Raw genomic sequence first — 14404 nt, 5'->3', positions numbered from 1 at the left:
CAACTACTTCGTTTCAGGTACACTGCTAGGCTCACAGCTAAAAAGTTTCACATATTAATGGTTTTTTCGTATTGTTAATATACTCCTCTCTACCAGGTCTGTAAATGCCCTGTCCAGTTCAATCGGCTTTAAGTCCTCAGTATGTGAAGGAATCGACTTACAGATACTTGTGGATCATACCTCCCAACTATTTTGAATAATTGCCGGTGCATAGTTTCTTTATTACTTACGAATTGCTCTGACAGTGTGTATTATTTTCTTGGTTTCACTGGTGACTTGTAAACCCAGTAGATATGTTCGATTAGTAACCTGTCCTTAACTCTTATTTTCCATACACTGTCTAACATTAATGTGTGCCCTTTTGTTTCTTAGCACTTTACAGCTTGAATGTGGAACGTTGTTCACTTACATTAAGAACAATCCAAAAGGATGCTGATGATTTCACAACTCTGTATAAACTTTCTAATCTGTTGTGTACAATTAATTTTAAATCTCTTTTCAGTTCTTTAAAGTTGATGTATCCATACATGCAGGGTATGATAATCATGTTTCAGGACAGGAAGTACTATTCAAACCCTCTTATGCTAAATTAATTGGCTACTTTAACCAGGTTAAAGAAAAACATAAAAAGTTTTTTTTTAGTTAACTTCGCTATCTAACACCATCATATGTTAAATCACTTCAGCTTTGCAGAACTGAGTTGAATGGCGTAAAGCTTGGTAGCTGTTGGTTGGCAGCAATGGAATAGGAAGGGTGATGATATGCTGAACACTAGAATTGAATTCTTATATCATGATCATCAGACGATGCTATACAAATTTATTCTAGGACTGTGCTATAAAAAGTCCCTAAATCTCAATGTTGAGAATCTGTGAAACTCGACCTATTCTTGAACTCAATGTTGGAGGCAATTCAATCACGGAATAGGTATATTTTCTATGACCCCAACACTTCTCTTTTCTCTCCAACTAGCTCCATCTAACTAAATTCCGTTGAGGCAAAAATGGAAAATAGACTATGCTCAAGAATTTTGCAATCAGTCGAACTCCAGTAATGGTTCAGATAGACTATAATAGACAAACAGAGACGAAATGTAATAATTTGACCAATGAGGAGTTTAGAAAGCAAAGGAACCTAACATTGAGTCTTTGAAGAACACATTGCATAGAAAAGCATAGAGAGGACAACATCATAAGAGACCGTCAAAAATCAGAATCACTGGTCGCTAGGAAGTGCCTTGATGATGTCGGAATCACCAGGATCCACGATGCTGAGGCAAGACACTCGGAAGTATTTACCACAAGCAGTTCCCAAATCAACATTGTTGCCATTGTAGTGATGGACTCCAACTTTGGCAAGCATGGCATAGTACTCAATCTCTGATCTCCTCAAAGGTGGGCAATTGCTTGAAATCAGAATCAGCTTACCTAAGAAACCCAACAATTCCAACAATTACTCAACGGGTTTACAAAGAAAGATAGATCCTACCATTCAAATGAAGGAAAGGTTTTACCTTTGGAGCTGCGAAGGGATTTGAGAACAGATTTGTACCCAAGAGTGTACTTTCCACTCTTCATCACAAGAGCCAATCGGCTGTTAATTCCCTCATGGGACTTCTTTGTCTTCTTCGCCGCAACCATTTTTTCGCCGCCGGGAAGATTTAGATCGCCGGATTCTCTGGAAGGGGTCTGTCTTCGAGTTCAAGCAGAAGCTTTGTGGCGGCTCAAAATGAGAGATTAAATAAGAGAGACACTTCGGAACCCTAAGGTTTTATTTTGTGTTCTTTTTTTTATTTCTAGTGAAGATATGAAGCCCAAGGCCCAATAAAAACTCGAACCAAGGCACTAAACCCATCAGGGTTTAGGTAATTATTATTACTAAACTACCCTTAACTTTTTGGCGGCATTTCTAAGGATCATTTTGATGGCACCAAAAATTTGGCGAAATTGGAGAAAATCACTGAGAGATTGAAACTTGGAGAAATCTGAAATTGGGAAGGACGGTAAGGAAAAACCCTTTCGCCGGAGAGAAATCAACCATCTGAGGAACGGAAAATTAATCGATGGGTCGAATGGATTTAGCAGCGGCGAAGAGGGCGTACCGGAAAGCGAAGGAAGTGGGTAACCGGAGCGAAGAAGCCAAGTGGGCGAACAATGTCGGCGATATCCTTAAGAATCTTGGAGAGTACGTTGAGGCTCGCAAGTGGTTTCGGATCGATTACGATATCTCCGTCAAGTACTTACCTGGGAAGGATTTGTTACCTACTTGTCAGTCTCTTGGCGAGATCTATCTCCGCCTCCAGGATTTCGAAGAAGCCTTGGTTTATCAGGTAAACCTCTTCGATCAGCTGATTTTTGGTGTTTGGGGATATTCTTAGCTTCGTCGAATCCCATGTGTTTTAGATTGCGTATCTGAGGACTGTAAAATTGGGAAAACTACTATGCTAATATGATGTTCCATTTTGGTCTCATATCAATTACCTGTGCAAAAAGTATGTTTTTCTGAGTTGAGCTAAAGTTTTTTTTTTTTTTCTGGTTGTTGCAGAAGAAGCATTTACAGCTTGCTGAAGAAGCTGATGACACTGTGGAGAAGCAACGAGCTTGTACTCAACTTGGTCGTACCTACCATGAAATATTCTTGAAGTCTGAGGATGATTGTGATGCCATTCAGAGTGCTAAAAAGTACTTTAAGAAAGCCATGGAACTTGCACAGGTTCTCAAGGAGAAACCACCCCCTGGTCAATGTAGCGGCTTTCTTGAGGAGTATATTAATGCACATAACAACATCGGTATGCTTGACCTTGATCTTGATAATCCTGATGCAGCCCGTGATATTCTTGAGAAAGGGCTAAAGATTTGCCATGACGAGGAGGTGAGAGAGTATGATGCTGCGCGTAGTAGGCTTCACCACAACCTTGGAAACGTTTTTATGGAGCTGAGAAGTTGGGATGAAGCAAAGAAACACATCGAGATGGATATCAATATCTGCCATAATATAAATCATTCGCAAGGAGAAGCGAAGGGGTATATCAATCTCGCTGAATTACACTACAAGACCCAAAAGTACGACAATGCACTTTTGTGTTATGGTAAAGCTTCTACTCTAGCGAAATCTATGCAAGACGAGAGTGCATTGGTTGAACAGATAGAACAGAATATCAAGATTGTTAAGAAAGCCTTCAAAGTTATGGAAGAATTGAGAGACGAAGAGCTTAGGCTTAAGAAGTTGTCTGCAGAAATGACTGACGCGAAAGGCACTTCGGAGGAACGAAAGTCTATGCTTCAAGTGCATGCTTGTCTTGAACGTCTTATTGAGAAGTCTAGCATGGTATTTGCATGGATAAAGGTGAAATTTCTTTCTTAAACACTCCTTTCTTTTCAGTCCAAACACTCCATACCATGTTTGCATGTGTTTCAAAAGTTGATTGAAGTTAGAGCTGTTCATCCCGGTTTTTTTTAATGACTAGTAAGAACCGTGAGATTTGTTAATGACGAGTAAGTACCAGGGTACTTATGGAGTAGGACAGTTATGCTATTCTCTTTAAAATATTCGTTCGGTAGCCATTGACACTGTCTTTTTAAGATCATTCCTGAAGAGTATATAATCCAAGAATACTAAATTTTTGTTCTCTCAAGAAAACATTATCTGATCAAGGTGGATAATATTTTAGTGCTAAACTTGCCAAAATAAAGGCAAAACTAGTTTTATTCTGTATCATACGATATTGAGCAATATATGAACCAAGTCTTTGCGTCACCGTTCCAATGACTCGTGATATAGTTTTGAAAATTTAAGTAGGAAACTGCTATTTCATCTTTGCATGCAACTAAAAGGTCACAATTTATTTTGAATGTCTTAGCATCTTGAATTTTCAAAAAGGAAGAAGAAAATATCAGAAGAACTCTGTGACAAGGAAAAGCTGAGTGATGCCTTCTTGGTTGTTGGAGAGTCTTACCATAAGCTCCGAAATTTCAAAAAATCCCTGAAGTGGCTTACTAAAGGCTATGAGGGATTCGAAACAATTGGTAACCTGGAGGTGATATTTGTTTGCTTGCACGATTTAATTATAAAAAGTTATTTTCACTATTTTTATGATAATGTGATTCACAGCACCAGAAATAATTGATGCTACTGGACATTTTTGGTGTGAAAGGAACACTGATCATACTATTTTTGGGATTTGTCAATACTATAGCTTTTCTGCGTTCGTGATTCTAAATTCACTTTTGGTGGTCTCTTGTAGGGTCAAGCACTAGCGAAAATCAATATAGGTAATGGTTTGGACTGTATTGGTGAATGGACGGGAGCACTCCAAGCATTTGAAGAGGCATACAGGTAGATCCAATTACTAATATAATCTATATAAGAGCGTCCTTGATCAAATTATGCATTTTTTTAACTGCTGAGTAGTTATGTTTGTGATTCAATCATAGTAAAACCCCTACTTATGAATCTTCCTTAAGAAAAATGACAAATTCCATTTAACCTATGACTGAAGATCTAAACATTGTTAAAATTTGAAAGGAAAATTTGAAGGAACGTTTAAAGCAGAGAAAATGTAAATGTAATGTAATTAACTGCTTGTTGGTTGTCCCTCTCAACTAAGTTCAAGAATTTACTGCACTATGGCTATGAATACATAATTTATGTTTTTTTTTATCAGTACTTTTCATGATCACTCTCGATAGTAATAGCAGAGTTTTACATTTTCAATCACTCCAAATTTGTTTTTCTTCGATAAATTAAACATGTCGCATATACATGCATGTGAATGCACACATATTTCATGCTAAGAACTTAACTATTGGTCTCTTTGGATTTACTCTCATGTGATCCTGCAGAATTGCTTCGAAAGCTAATCTTCCTTCAATTCAGCTTACAGCATTGGAACAAATGCATTATAGCCATATGATGAGATTTGGGAATACTCACAAAGCCAGGTAACCTTTACTATGAAATATGTAGTGACTGGGTAGAATATATATATAGAAACAAAAAATTGTCTAAGGTTAGCAGTTTGAAATATTTCATTTTTCTCATAGATCATTCTACTGTTTAGGGATTTGAAGGACAAAATACAAGATCTGAAGGAGTCAGAGCATGCTGAGAGAGCTGAATGTGGTACACAAGATGAATGCTCTGAGACCGACTCAGAAGAACATGGGAATATATCAAATGATAGGCCAAATGCATGTGACTCACCACAACTCCAAACATCAAATCCACTTGGAATAGAACCGTTAGCAGATGAAGCAGATGATGACGTGCCACTAATTTCATTTCTCCAGCCTGGAAAACGCCTGTTCAAAAGGAAACAAGTTTCAGGAAAACAAGATGTTGACACTGATCAGACTAAGAAAGGTTGTTCTGCAGTAGCAGACTCTCAGCAGACAGTTGTTGGTCGGAAGCGTATTCGTGTAATCCTCTCTGATGATGAAAGTGAAACTGAATATGAGTTGGGATGCCCTAAAGACAGTTTTCACAAAGTTCCAAGGCAGAGTGAGGAGGTTTCTGAGGAAACTATGTACTTTGATGGTGCTGTTTATATGGATAATCCTGCCATCCAAGATAATGTAGAAGAAGGTTCTTGCTCGAATACACCTCTCCATCCCATTAGGGTTGCTCCAAATGTCAGCAATTGTAAATCTTTGAGAAATAATATAGCTGTTGAAACAACTGGTTGTACTCAAAGAGGATCTCAATCTGATGTTGGTGACTACAATGGCTCTCATTGCAAAACTGGAGCTGCTCTTGTGAACTTCCACGCTTACTCAAAGACTGAGAACGTGAGCAACCGTGATCTGGTTTTGAGTTATCATTGACTATTCTTGATTGGATTGGGTTTCATTTATGTATCCTACTCCGTCCATTCTTCGCCATGATAACTATATCTTTTACTTGTTGCAGCAAAAAATAAAAGTTGAATTTGAAAATGAACACATTGCTTTAGACTCCTGTTCTCGCAATGATGAGTCTGTGAAGGTGGAACTTACTTGCCTATACTATTTACAACTTCCTGACGATGAGAAATCTAAAGGTATGTACACTTTTATGTTTCCTGAGCAAAAGTTTAGCCTGAATACATGATCCCAGATTCCCAGTTCGGATCAATCTCTATAATTCTCATCTCATGCTTCATAAGTTTTATTTTGTTTTTTAGTATCATTCCCCTTGTTCCCTAGCACATTCTTAAGTAAACTTTTGGACTGTAAATTGTAAAAGTTTTTTGAACCTTTGAACACCCACATTGCTATTTAGGTCTGTTGCCCATCATTCATCATTTGGAATATGGTGGAAGAGTTCTAAAACCATTGGATTTACATGCGGTTCTCAGAGGTGCTTCTGAAAATGTTGTCATTGAAGCTTCCGTTAATGGTAAGTATTTTCTTGGTACAAATGGGATCTACTCATGATATTTGTTCTATGATTGTCAAGCTGATCCTATTCTATGATCAAATTGTTGCACTTTTTATATGATTGTGGCTGAACCACTGTATTGGTTTTCAAGATTATGATCATTGATTCTCCCTTCTTATTTATACAGTATGGCTGAATCAGCTAAGTAATTAATTTGTTTCAGGCTGGGTTCACAAGCGCCTTATGAAACTATACATGGACTGTTGCCAGAAGTTCTCAGAGAAACCCAGTATCAAATTGCTTAAGAAATTATATATGTCGGAGGTGAGGATTCTTTCCAAAATTTGCCGGTTAATGGATAAAATAGTTTCTTCTCTTTGCATGTTGTTCAACCTACTTACATTCTTTACTTTATTTGGTGTATAATTTAAAATGGTTATTTCATTGGTTGTTATCAGGTAGAGGATGATATCAATGTGTCAGAATGTGAACTGCAAGACATATCAGCTGCTCCATTATTGTGTGCTCTCCATGTCCACAATACAGTTGCTATGTTGGATCTCTCTCACAATATGCTAGGTAAAAGTTATCTTTGACGTCTTACTTAGTTTAATGAGCTGGCTTAAGTGCATTAGTTGGTTATATTCCTAGGTGCATTAGTTGGTTAAATCACAAAGAACTACTAGGAAATTTGCAAGTTTTTTATATCTCGTTTTATTGGTTGTTAGGGAATGGTACAATGGAGAAACTGAAACAACTTTTTGCTTCATCAAGCCAGATGTATGGTGCTTTAACTTTGGATTTGCACTGCAATCGATTTGGTCCAACTGCTTTGTTTCAGGTACACTACTAGGCTCAAAGCTAGAAAGTTTCACATATTCATGGTATTCTCGTATTATTAAATATATTCTCTCTACCAGATCTGTGAATGCCCTGTCCTGTTCAGTCGGCTTGAAGTCCTCAATATATCCAGGAACCGACTTACAGATGCTTGTGGATCATACCTCTCAACTATTTTGAAAAATTGCCGGGGTATAGTTTCTTTATTATTTTCTAATTGCTTTGACGGTATGTTTTGTATCTTGGTTTCCCTGGTAACTTGTAAACCTAGTAGATATTTGAGATACCTAATGTTCGATTAATCATCTTAACTCTTATCATCCATTCACTAGCTTACGTTAATGTGTGCCCTTTTGTTTCTTAGCACTTTACAGCTTGAATGTGGAACATTGTTCACTAACATCAAGAACAATCCAAAAAGTTGCTGATGCTTTGGATACAGAGTCAGGACTTTCACAACTCTGTATAGGTAAATATTCTAATTTGTTGTGTACATTCAATTTTTTCATCTCTTTTCAGTTCGTTGAAGTTGTTGTATCCATATATTGGCAGGTTATAATAATCCTGTTTCAGGGAGTGCTATTCAAAACCTCTTGGCTAAATTGGCTACTCTAAGCAGGTTAAAGAAAAACATAAAGCTGTTTTTTGTTTTTGGTCAGTTTTTCCACTAACGTAAATCAATCTAACAACATCATATGTTAAACCGCTTCAGCTTTGCAGAACTGAGCATGAATGGCATAAAGCTTAGTAGCCAAGTTGTTGATAGCCTTTCCGCATTTGTTAAGACTCCATCTTTGTCAAAACTTTTGGTTGGCAGCAGTGGAATAGGAACGGTGATGATATGCTGAACACTCAAATAGAATTCTTATATCATGATAAATGCATCCTCTTCTTTCATCTGACGATGCTATACAAATTTCTTCTAGGAAGGAGCTATAAAAGTCACTAAATCTTTATGTTATCAGAAGGAAGAAACTGTGAAACTCGACCTTTCATGTTGTGGACTAGCGTCTCCTTTCTTTCTTAAGCTTACCCAGGATATTACTCTAACATCTTGTATTCTTGAACTCAATGTTGGAGGCAATTCAATCACCGAAGAGGTATATTTTCTATGACCCCAACATCTTAAAGCTCTTTTCTTTTCAAGTAGTTCCATCTAACTGTTGAGGCTAAAATTGAGAAAGATTGTGCTAAAGAATTTTGCAATCAGCGGAACTCGTGATTCCATAATCATTTCCAACCTTTGTTACGATCTTCCCATTAATGTAAACACCATTTGGCTGTAAATTATCTTTATCTAAGTTCTTGTCTTCTCAATGTATAACAATATTGAAACAGGGAATCAGTGCACTGGGGATGCTTCTTATGAATCCTTGTTCAAATATAAAAGTTCTGATTCTAAACAAGTGTCATCTAAAGCTCTCAGGAATTCTATGCATAATCCAATCACTTTCAGGTCTGAACTATTAGTTTCCATAAATCTCTTGTTGTAATTGGCTATAAAACCAAATATCTTCCCCTTTTTGAACAATCACCTAAATGTTCTGCAGATAATAAGAATCTGGAAGAGCTTAATCTTTCCGAGAATGCTAAGATAGATGAAACCGTGTTTGGCCAGCATGTAAAGGCAATGGGACAGCAAGAACATGGAACATGCGAATCTGTCGAATCAGTGGACAAAACTCAGAGAGTTGAGACCAAACACCATTGCCAGAACCCGGGCAAGGAACAAAAGTTATGTGAAACCGATATGGAGTGTGATGATCTTGAAGTTGCAGACAGCGAAGATGAGCAAATAGAGGAACAAACTGCAACCTCAAGAAGTCTTAGTTTACCACGCAAGAACCATATCATGGAAGAGCTTTCTACCGCACTTGCAATGGCAAACCAGTTGCAGATTCTGGACCTAAGCAACAACGGGTTCTCAGTTGAAGCCTTGGAAACCTTATACATGTCATGGTCATCATCAAGCTTGCGAAGTGGCATCGCCCAAAAGCATGTAAAAGATGAGACTGTCCATTTTTATGTCGAAGGAAAGATCTGTTGCGGAGTCAAATCATGCTGCAGAAAGGACTGAAGAACTTCCTTGTCTGATTAGCCAATATATGATGAACCTTGTAATTAAATATTTGAGTATTTAGAGCGTTTCAGAATCTTGTACAACATATTGATATTACGCAAATTGGGTGATAAAGCTAGGCTTGTGTGATGTGTAAAGATTGTTGAAGTTGAAGCGTTTCATTTTTCTTAATCAGCTCATATACTGACAAAAGTTGAATTTAATTAATTAGTGACGTTTTGAAATTTTAAATTATAAAAAGTTGAAGCGTCTCAGGTTTTTTTTTTTTTTTTTTTTTTTTCTCATAAGGAATTCTTTTGGTTATGTTGCAACCAGAGGAATTCACATTTTAAAAAGTTGAGAGAGATATCTAAAAACGAGCACCACCATTTCGTCTAATCCCTAAAACCCTCCACTCGTCCGAAATGAGGACGCGCCGGAAAATATACTCGGCGGCAACTCCACCGGTCTCTGAATCCGTCACGGCGAGGCCCATAGTTCAAGCGCTTCCAGCGTCAGCCACAAGATCGTGAGTTTTTTTATGCTTTGTTCTCTCCTTTCAATTGAAATTCCAAAGTTTAGGATCTCTGAATTTAGGGTTTTGTCAGACTAGCACGAACAAAACGACTGATTTCGCTTATTAAAGTTTGTAGCTTTTTTCACACCATGATTTCACATTCGAACAGTAACGCCATGTTTCTCTTCTTCTTGTAATCGTTTAGATGCTATGCAAAATCTAGAGGAGGAAATGTTGGATCGAAGAAGCAGTGTATTGGAGGACTGTGGGATGTGAAAATTCCGAAAGAGATGCTGCAAGAGATACTCTCTCGGATCGGACTAAAAGCTAACATACACGCTTCTCTTGTCTGCAAGACATGGCTTCAAGCAGCTGTTTCCATCAGGAAGTTGGAGAATCCTCCTTGCCTTTTGTATCCACACAAAGGATCAAAAGACGGCGACTACCTTCTTTTTGACCCGTCACGGTCTCTAACGTATCAGCTCAAGTTTCCAGACTTCAAGGACCATATATTCTTGTGTTCTAGGGATGGTTGGTTGCTCGTCAAAAATGATGGCTTCTCTGATGTGATTTTCTTCTTTAATCCGTTTACTGGGGAACGCATCTACTTACCCAGTAAGCAACGATATTTCACAGGCTATGGCTTAACTTTCTCAGCCGCTCCCACATCAAGTAGTTGTTGTGTGCTCTCTTTCATCTTTCAAACTTTGGACGTCTTTTTTGTGGTTGAAACTTGGCGGCCTGGTGATTCTGTATGGACCCTTCATCATTTTCCGAATAAGTTTTATGGTCCCGGAACTGCTAGATGCGTCTTCTCCAATGGTAAATTCTATTGCCTCAGTACAAGCGGCTACGTCGGCGTTTTCGACCCGTTTGAGGTAACCTGGAATATTCCTAAAATGAATCCATGTCCCATCTATAATCGTTGTCACTTTAGACTCGTGAGGCCAGTGCTCATGACAGAGCATGACGGAGACGTCTTTGTTATGACTACACGCCGCAGAAACCACAGCAAACTGTTGGTGTTTAGACTAAACGTTGAACGCAACGTGTGGGAAGAGATGAGTGGACTTGGTGGATTGACAGTATTTGCATGTTTTGCTGCCGCTCTCACAAGAGCTGGTCTCCCAGCGGAGGAGAGGAACAGAGTGTATACATCTCATATTGGTGATGGTTATGGGAAATTTGGCATTTACTACCTTGGTTGTGTGAGATGTACTCAACCTTCTTACACTTCCTATATGTCTATCCGCAGCGCTTGGGTGCAGCCACCACCTCACAACAACTTTAGTTTTCGACTTCATCCTTAAGTGTTTTTGTCTTTTGAAAACCTTTTTTTTTAAGTTGTTGATTAAATAAACAATTGTGCTTCGTATGATCCAATATGTTGCAAGTCTTTTATACACTGTAGCTCGGATTCTCTATGACCTGGATCAAGCTTCTTTTCATCCAATGCCTACTCTTTTAGGAGGAGTTGATAGACAACAAGTGTTTCAGTCTTATTCATTCTAGTTCCCTTGACGATTTATATATGTTTGATAATTGAACTTCACAAATTATGGTTAGTGACTATTTTTGCCTTCATATCAATTCGATGGTAGCAAATAATTTTCTCTCTTTTGTTGAAAAATTGAACACTATACTATACTTAGACAAGGAAGATTAAGTAGCTTTTATGTTTCTAAGACAAAATTGGTGAGTTCATTTGTTTGATACTATGAACACTGAAGAGAGTTGTACAGAGTTCTTGTTGCAGGGATTTGTCAAACAAAATATCAAAAGGGTAATGAACTCGATTGCTTCACCTATAATTTACAGAGTTATAACTTTTAACTGATTTTCTTAAGTCATATGCCAACTTGACCATACGTTTCACTGTTCGCGATTTCTACCAAATTACAACGTAGAGATCTTTAAGAATGAGTCTTTCAACATCAAAATCAAGAATTATCGATTCTAAATCACATACACTTGATAATAGTAGTGAATAGCTTTTGTTTGTATTTTTGATATCAATTACTGTATGTTAAAATATTTGGAGGATACGTGGCACATATGGGAGTGATCATCTCTATATGTATGTAGTAAATTTAAATTTGTAAAGTGACATAATCATATGAGAAGGTACATACGTGTATTTGTAATTTTAGAATCGATTGCGGAATTATCGGATAATGATATGAATTTTTCTGAAGATTTAAACGTGTATTAATAATAATACCATTAACATTTCCTCATCATATTCTACAAATCATGCGGTGTTGGCCATTTTCTCTTCCAATTAAAAGACTCATCATTTTTCATAATTGTTCCAAGTGTAATTAGTAGATGGTGATCTTGTGAGTGTAGTTTGAACTTTGAAGAAAGATAAAGAAGATAAAGAAACTAGTTAATCAAATGCAAAACAAAATCGTAATCTTGGTTAAAACTTAGACTATTAGAGTTTTGGTTTACTTTTTCAATGTAGAGATGAGAAAAGTGAGCTTTTTAACATTTTTATGCACAAGAACCTTCGGCGAAAAACTAAGCTTAATCTTTTATGTGAAAAACGGCACATCTTTCGGCTTCGTGTCTTTTGTACATGATCTTTTTATATTCTATGATACATATTATACTTAATCTTAATCATGCTCTCCATTAAACCATAAAAAGAACTTTAAAGGTGAATAAAATGTATTGTATACATACGTCTATAACTATACATGTAATAACTTACGAATAATAATGAAAATATACTGTACTTGGTGAAGAATCGTTAACGTATACTTGGTTATACGTTATACGAACATAAATTTTTTTTTTTTAATCTCTCGTTTTCATAAACAACTCTATATATCGTTTACAAAAAAAAAAACAACTATATATATAGAATCTGGTGGACAACAAATGATAGACCGGTTATCTAACTTTTTCCTTAAGAGATTGTGTTTTGTCAGGTATAATATACATTGTTATGAATCTTAAAGTAACGTTAGGCTAGCTGAGATAATAAAAATTGTCACAAAATAAAAATAGATCTCACTGTAGAAAATTGTAAAACGAGTGTCAAATCAATCCGGGCGTGGCGGGATGGGTTATTGCCTGGTAGCGACACTCTCTCTGTACATGACGAAGGCTATTATTATTTTTTACGATTCTACGTTAATAAACCCAAACACCTTGCGTGGTTTTTTGGACTATCTTTTTCACTCTTTCTATCTTTTGACAATATATAATAAATTATACCTTCATGCACTGCCTATTGTTTTTTTGTTTCTGTTTAAATTGCATATCATATAGTCTCACTAGTCACTACTATATTTGTATAGTGCAACTGTGTAGGATATATAGTATTCTTAATATAATTTATTTTTCTAAAAAGTTGTCGTAGTCTAAACAATTTTTGGAGACATATTTTTCTTCTTTTCATATCTCATTGGTTGAACGAGTAAAAGATGACCCATGGTGTTCTCTAGACGGTGATGAAGTTGTTGCTCTTTCTTTTTGGACTTTATAAAAGACGATGATTTTCATTTTCTTTTTTACAAATTAAACTTTATAAAATGAGTATTATCAATAGAATTAGATTTATCAATTAATTAGGCATAGAAGTAACGAGATTGTAGCATCTAATATCTCATCTCGTAAACTTGATCATTTACATATTCAAGAACAACAAAAACAACAACAGCAAAAAAAAGTGTGAGAATAACAAATCCCAAACCTAATCACAACATCTTGCACTTCAACTCTAAATAGATTACATATGCAAAGGAAAAGATTAAGGATCAAATTAAAGGAGTCAAACATCTGAAGCCCTAATTTCATGTTAAAGCAAACATATCAGAGACCGATATGAATGGTCGTGTACTTCATTTTGTGTATTAGTGCATGCATTACATATATTGTAGTATATATATAAATTATCCAGAGAGCTAGAGAGGGAGAGTGATGATTCATGGAGACAAAAGTGCTTGAATACCAATGTCGTTGTGCTTTCGTGAAGGAGCAGAAGCTGGAACAGGCAAGTGTCTTGGAAAGAATCCTAAGAAATGGCCTCTCATCCTCATCCTGTTGTTGTTGTTGTTGTGATCATTATTAGGGTTTCTGTAGAAAACGCTTGATGACGAGAATCTCGAGGCGTGGCAGTGGTGGATGAAGAAGAAGCAGAGTAGTATCAGAAGAAGAAAAGACTGTGGTGGGCTTATTGATAATAATGTTCTTCTCCAATAATGTTGTTGTGGAGGACGCGTAGTAAACATTTTTCTTGGTTTCAAAATCTGAAATTCTAGAGAATAGGAGATCAGTAGAGATGTTTTTGTTTGCTTCAGTTTTGGGGAAGTGGGTTTGTTTTTTTTTTTGTTTTCTTGGAGTGTTGTTGTTGTTGAGGATTTCTTGATGGAGTAAAAGATGGTAAGTAGTGATGATATCAGCAGAATGAGAGAGAGAGATGAGCTTTTGAAAGCAACCCTTTTTGAACAAGTCTCTCATCACACTTTAGCATCACACTTTAGCTGGAAAAATTATAATGGCCAAAGTGAATAAGTCTCTAACTTTGGCTGGAACAAACTATAATGGCCAATAATAAAATTAAAGAAAAGTTAGGGGAAAACTGAACATTCATTTATATTGTATGTATATGAGATCGTCCA

At 36.7% G+C, this 14404-nt stretch overlaps 4 protein-coding genes across 5 annotated transcripts; 2 read left to right on the top strand and 2 right to left on the bottom strand.

Moving 5' to 3' along the window:
- Nucleotides 1-1009: 1009 nt before the first annotated feature.
- Nucleotides 1010-1719, bottom strand: LOC111831388 (putative 60S ribosomal protein L30-1). The gene is made up of 2 exons (XM_023785404.1): nucleotides 1514-1719; nucleotides 1010-1427 (listed from the first exon to the last, which is right to left on the bottom strand). The coding sequence occupies exons 1-2, from the start codon at nucleotides 1638-1640 to the stop codon at nucleotides 1216-1218; spliced, it is 339 nt and encodes a 112-aa protein (XP_023641172.1). The 5' UTR covers nucleotides 1641-1719; the 3' UTR covers nucleotides 1010-1215.
- Nucleotides 1720-1950: 231 nt separating this feature from the next.
- Nucleotides 1951-9498, top strand: LOC17893838 (protein TONSOKU). Of its 2 annotated transcripts, XM_006299419.2 has the most exons (18): nucleotides 1951-2329; nucleotides 2545-3345; nucleotides 3860-4036; nucleotides 4244-4335; nucleotides 4842-4940; nucleotides 5060-5786; nucleotides 5908-6037; nucleotides 6259-6375; nucleotides 6581-6681; nucleotides 6816-6936; nucleotides 7086-7198; nucleotides 7278-7389; nucleotides 7562-7666; nucleotides 7750-7816; nucleotides 7910-8030; nucleotides 8124-8297; nucleotides 8536-8653; nucleotides 8748-9498. In XM_006299419.2, exons 1-18 carry the CDS (start codon nucleotides 2063-2065, stop codon nucleotides 9272-9274), a joined length of 3969 nt encoding a protein of 1322 aa, XP_006299481.1. In that variant the 5' UTR covers nucleotides 1951-2062; the 3' UTR covers nucleotides 9275-9498. The 2 variants fall into 2 exon arrangements, with proteins under 2 accessions (XP_006299481.1, XP_023641171.1); XM_023785403.1 differs by lacking the exon at nucleotides 3860-4036.
- Nucleotides 9499-9589: 91 nt separating this feature from the next.
- LOC17892304 (F-box/kelch-repeat protein At3g18720) lies at nucleotides 9590-11226 on the top strand. Its single transcript, XM_006297766.2, has 2 exons — nucleotides 9590-9785; nucleotides 9979-11226. The coding sequence occupies exons 1-2, from the start codon at nucleotides 9682-9684 to the stop codon at nucleotides 11081-11083; spliced, it is 1209 nt and encodes a 402-aa protein (XP_006297828.1). The 5' UTR covers nucleotides 9590-9681; the 3' UTR covers nucleotides 11084-11226.
- A 2174-nt stretch (nucleotides 11227-13400) lies between these two features.
- On the bottom strand, nucleotides 13401-14130 carry LOC17890779 (protein IDA-LIKE 4). The gene has a single exon (XM_006299202.2). The coding sequence runs from the start codon at nucleotides 14012-14014 to the stop codon at nucleotides 13709-13711; it is 306 nt and encodes a 101-aa protein (XP_006299264.1). The 5' UTR covers nucleotides 14015-14130; the 3' UTR covers nucleotides 13401-13708.
- Between the last annotated feature and the right edge of the window lie 274 nt (nucleotides 14131-14404).

This window comes from Capsella rubella, unplaced genomic scaffold (assembly GCF_000375325.1).
Source record: "Capsella rubella cultivar Monte Gargano unplaced genomic scaffold, Caprub1_0 scaffold_3, whole genome shotgun sequence".
Lineage (NCBI taxonomy): Eukaryota > Viridiplantae > Streptophyta > Magnoliopsida > Brassicales > Brassicaceae > Capsella > Capsella rubella.
The sequence above is the reverse complement of the archived record's forward strand: the minus strand, read 5'-3'. Positions and strand labels throughout refer to the sequence as shown.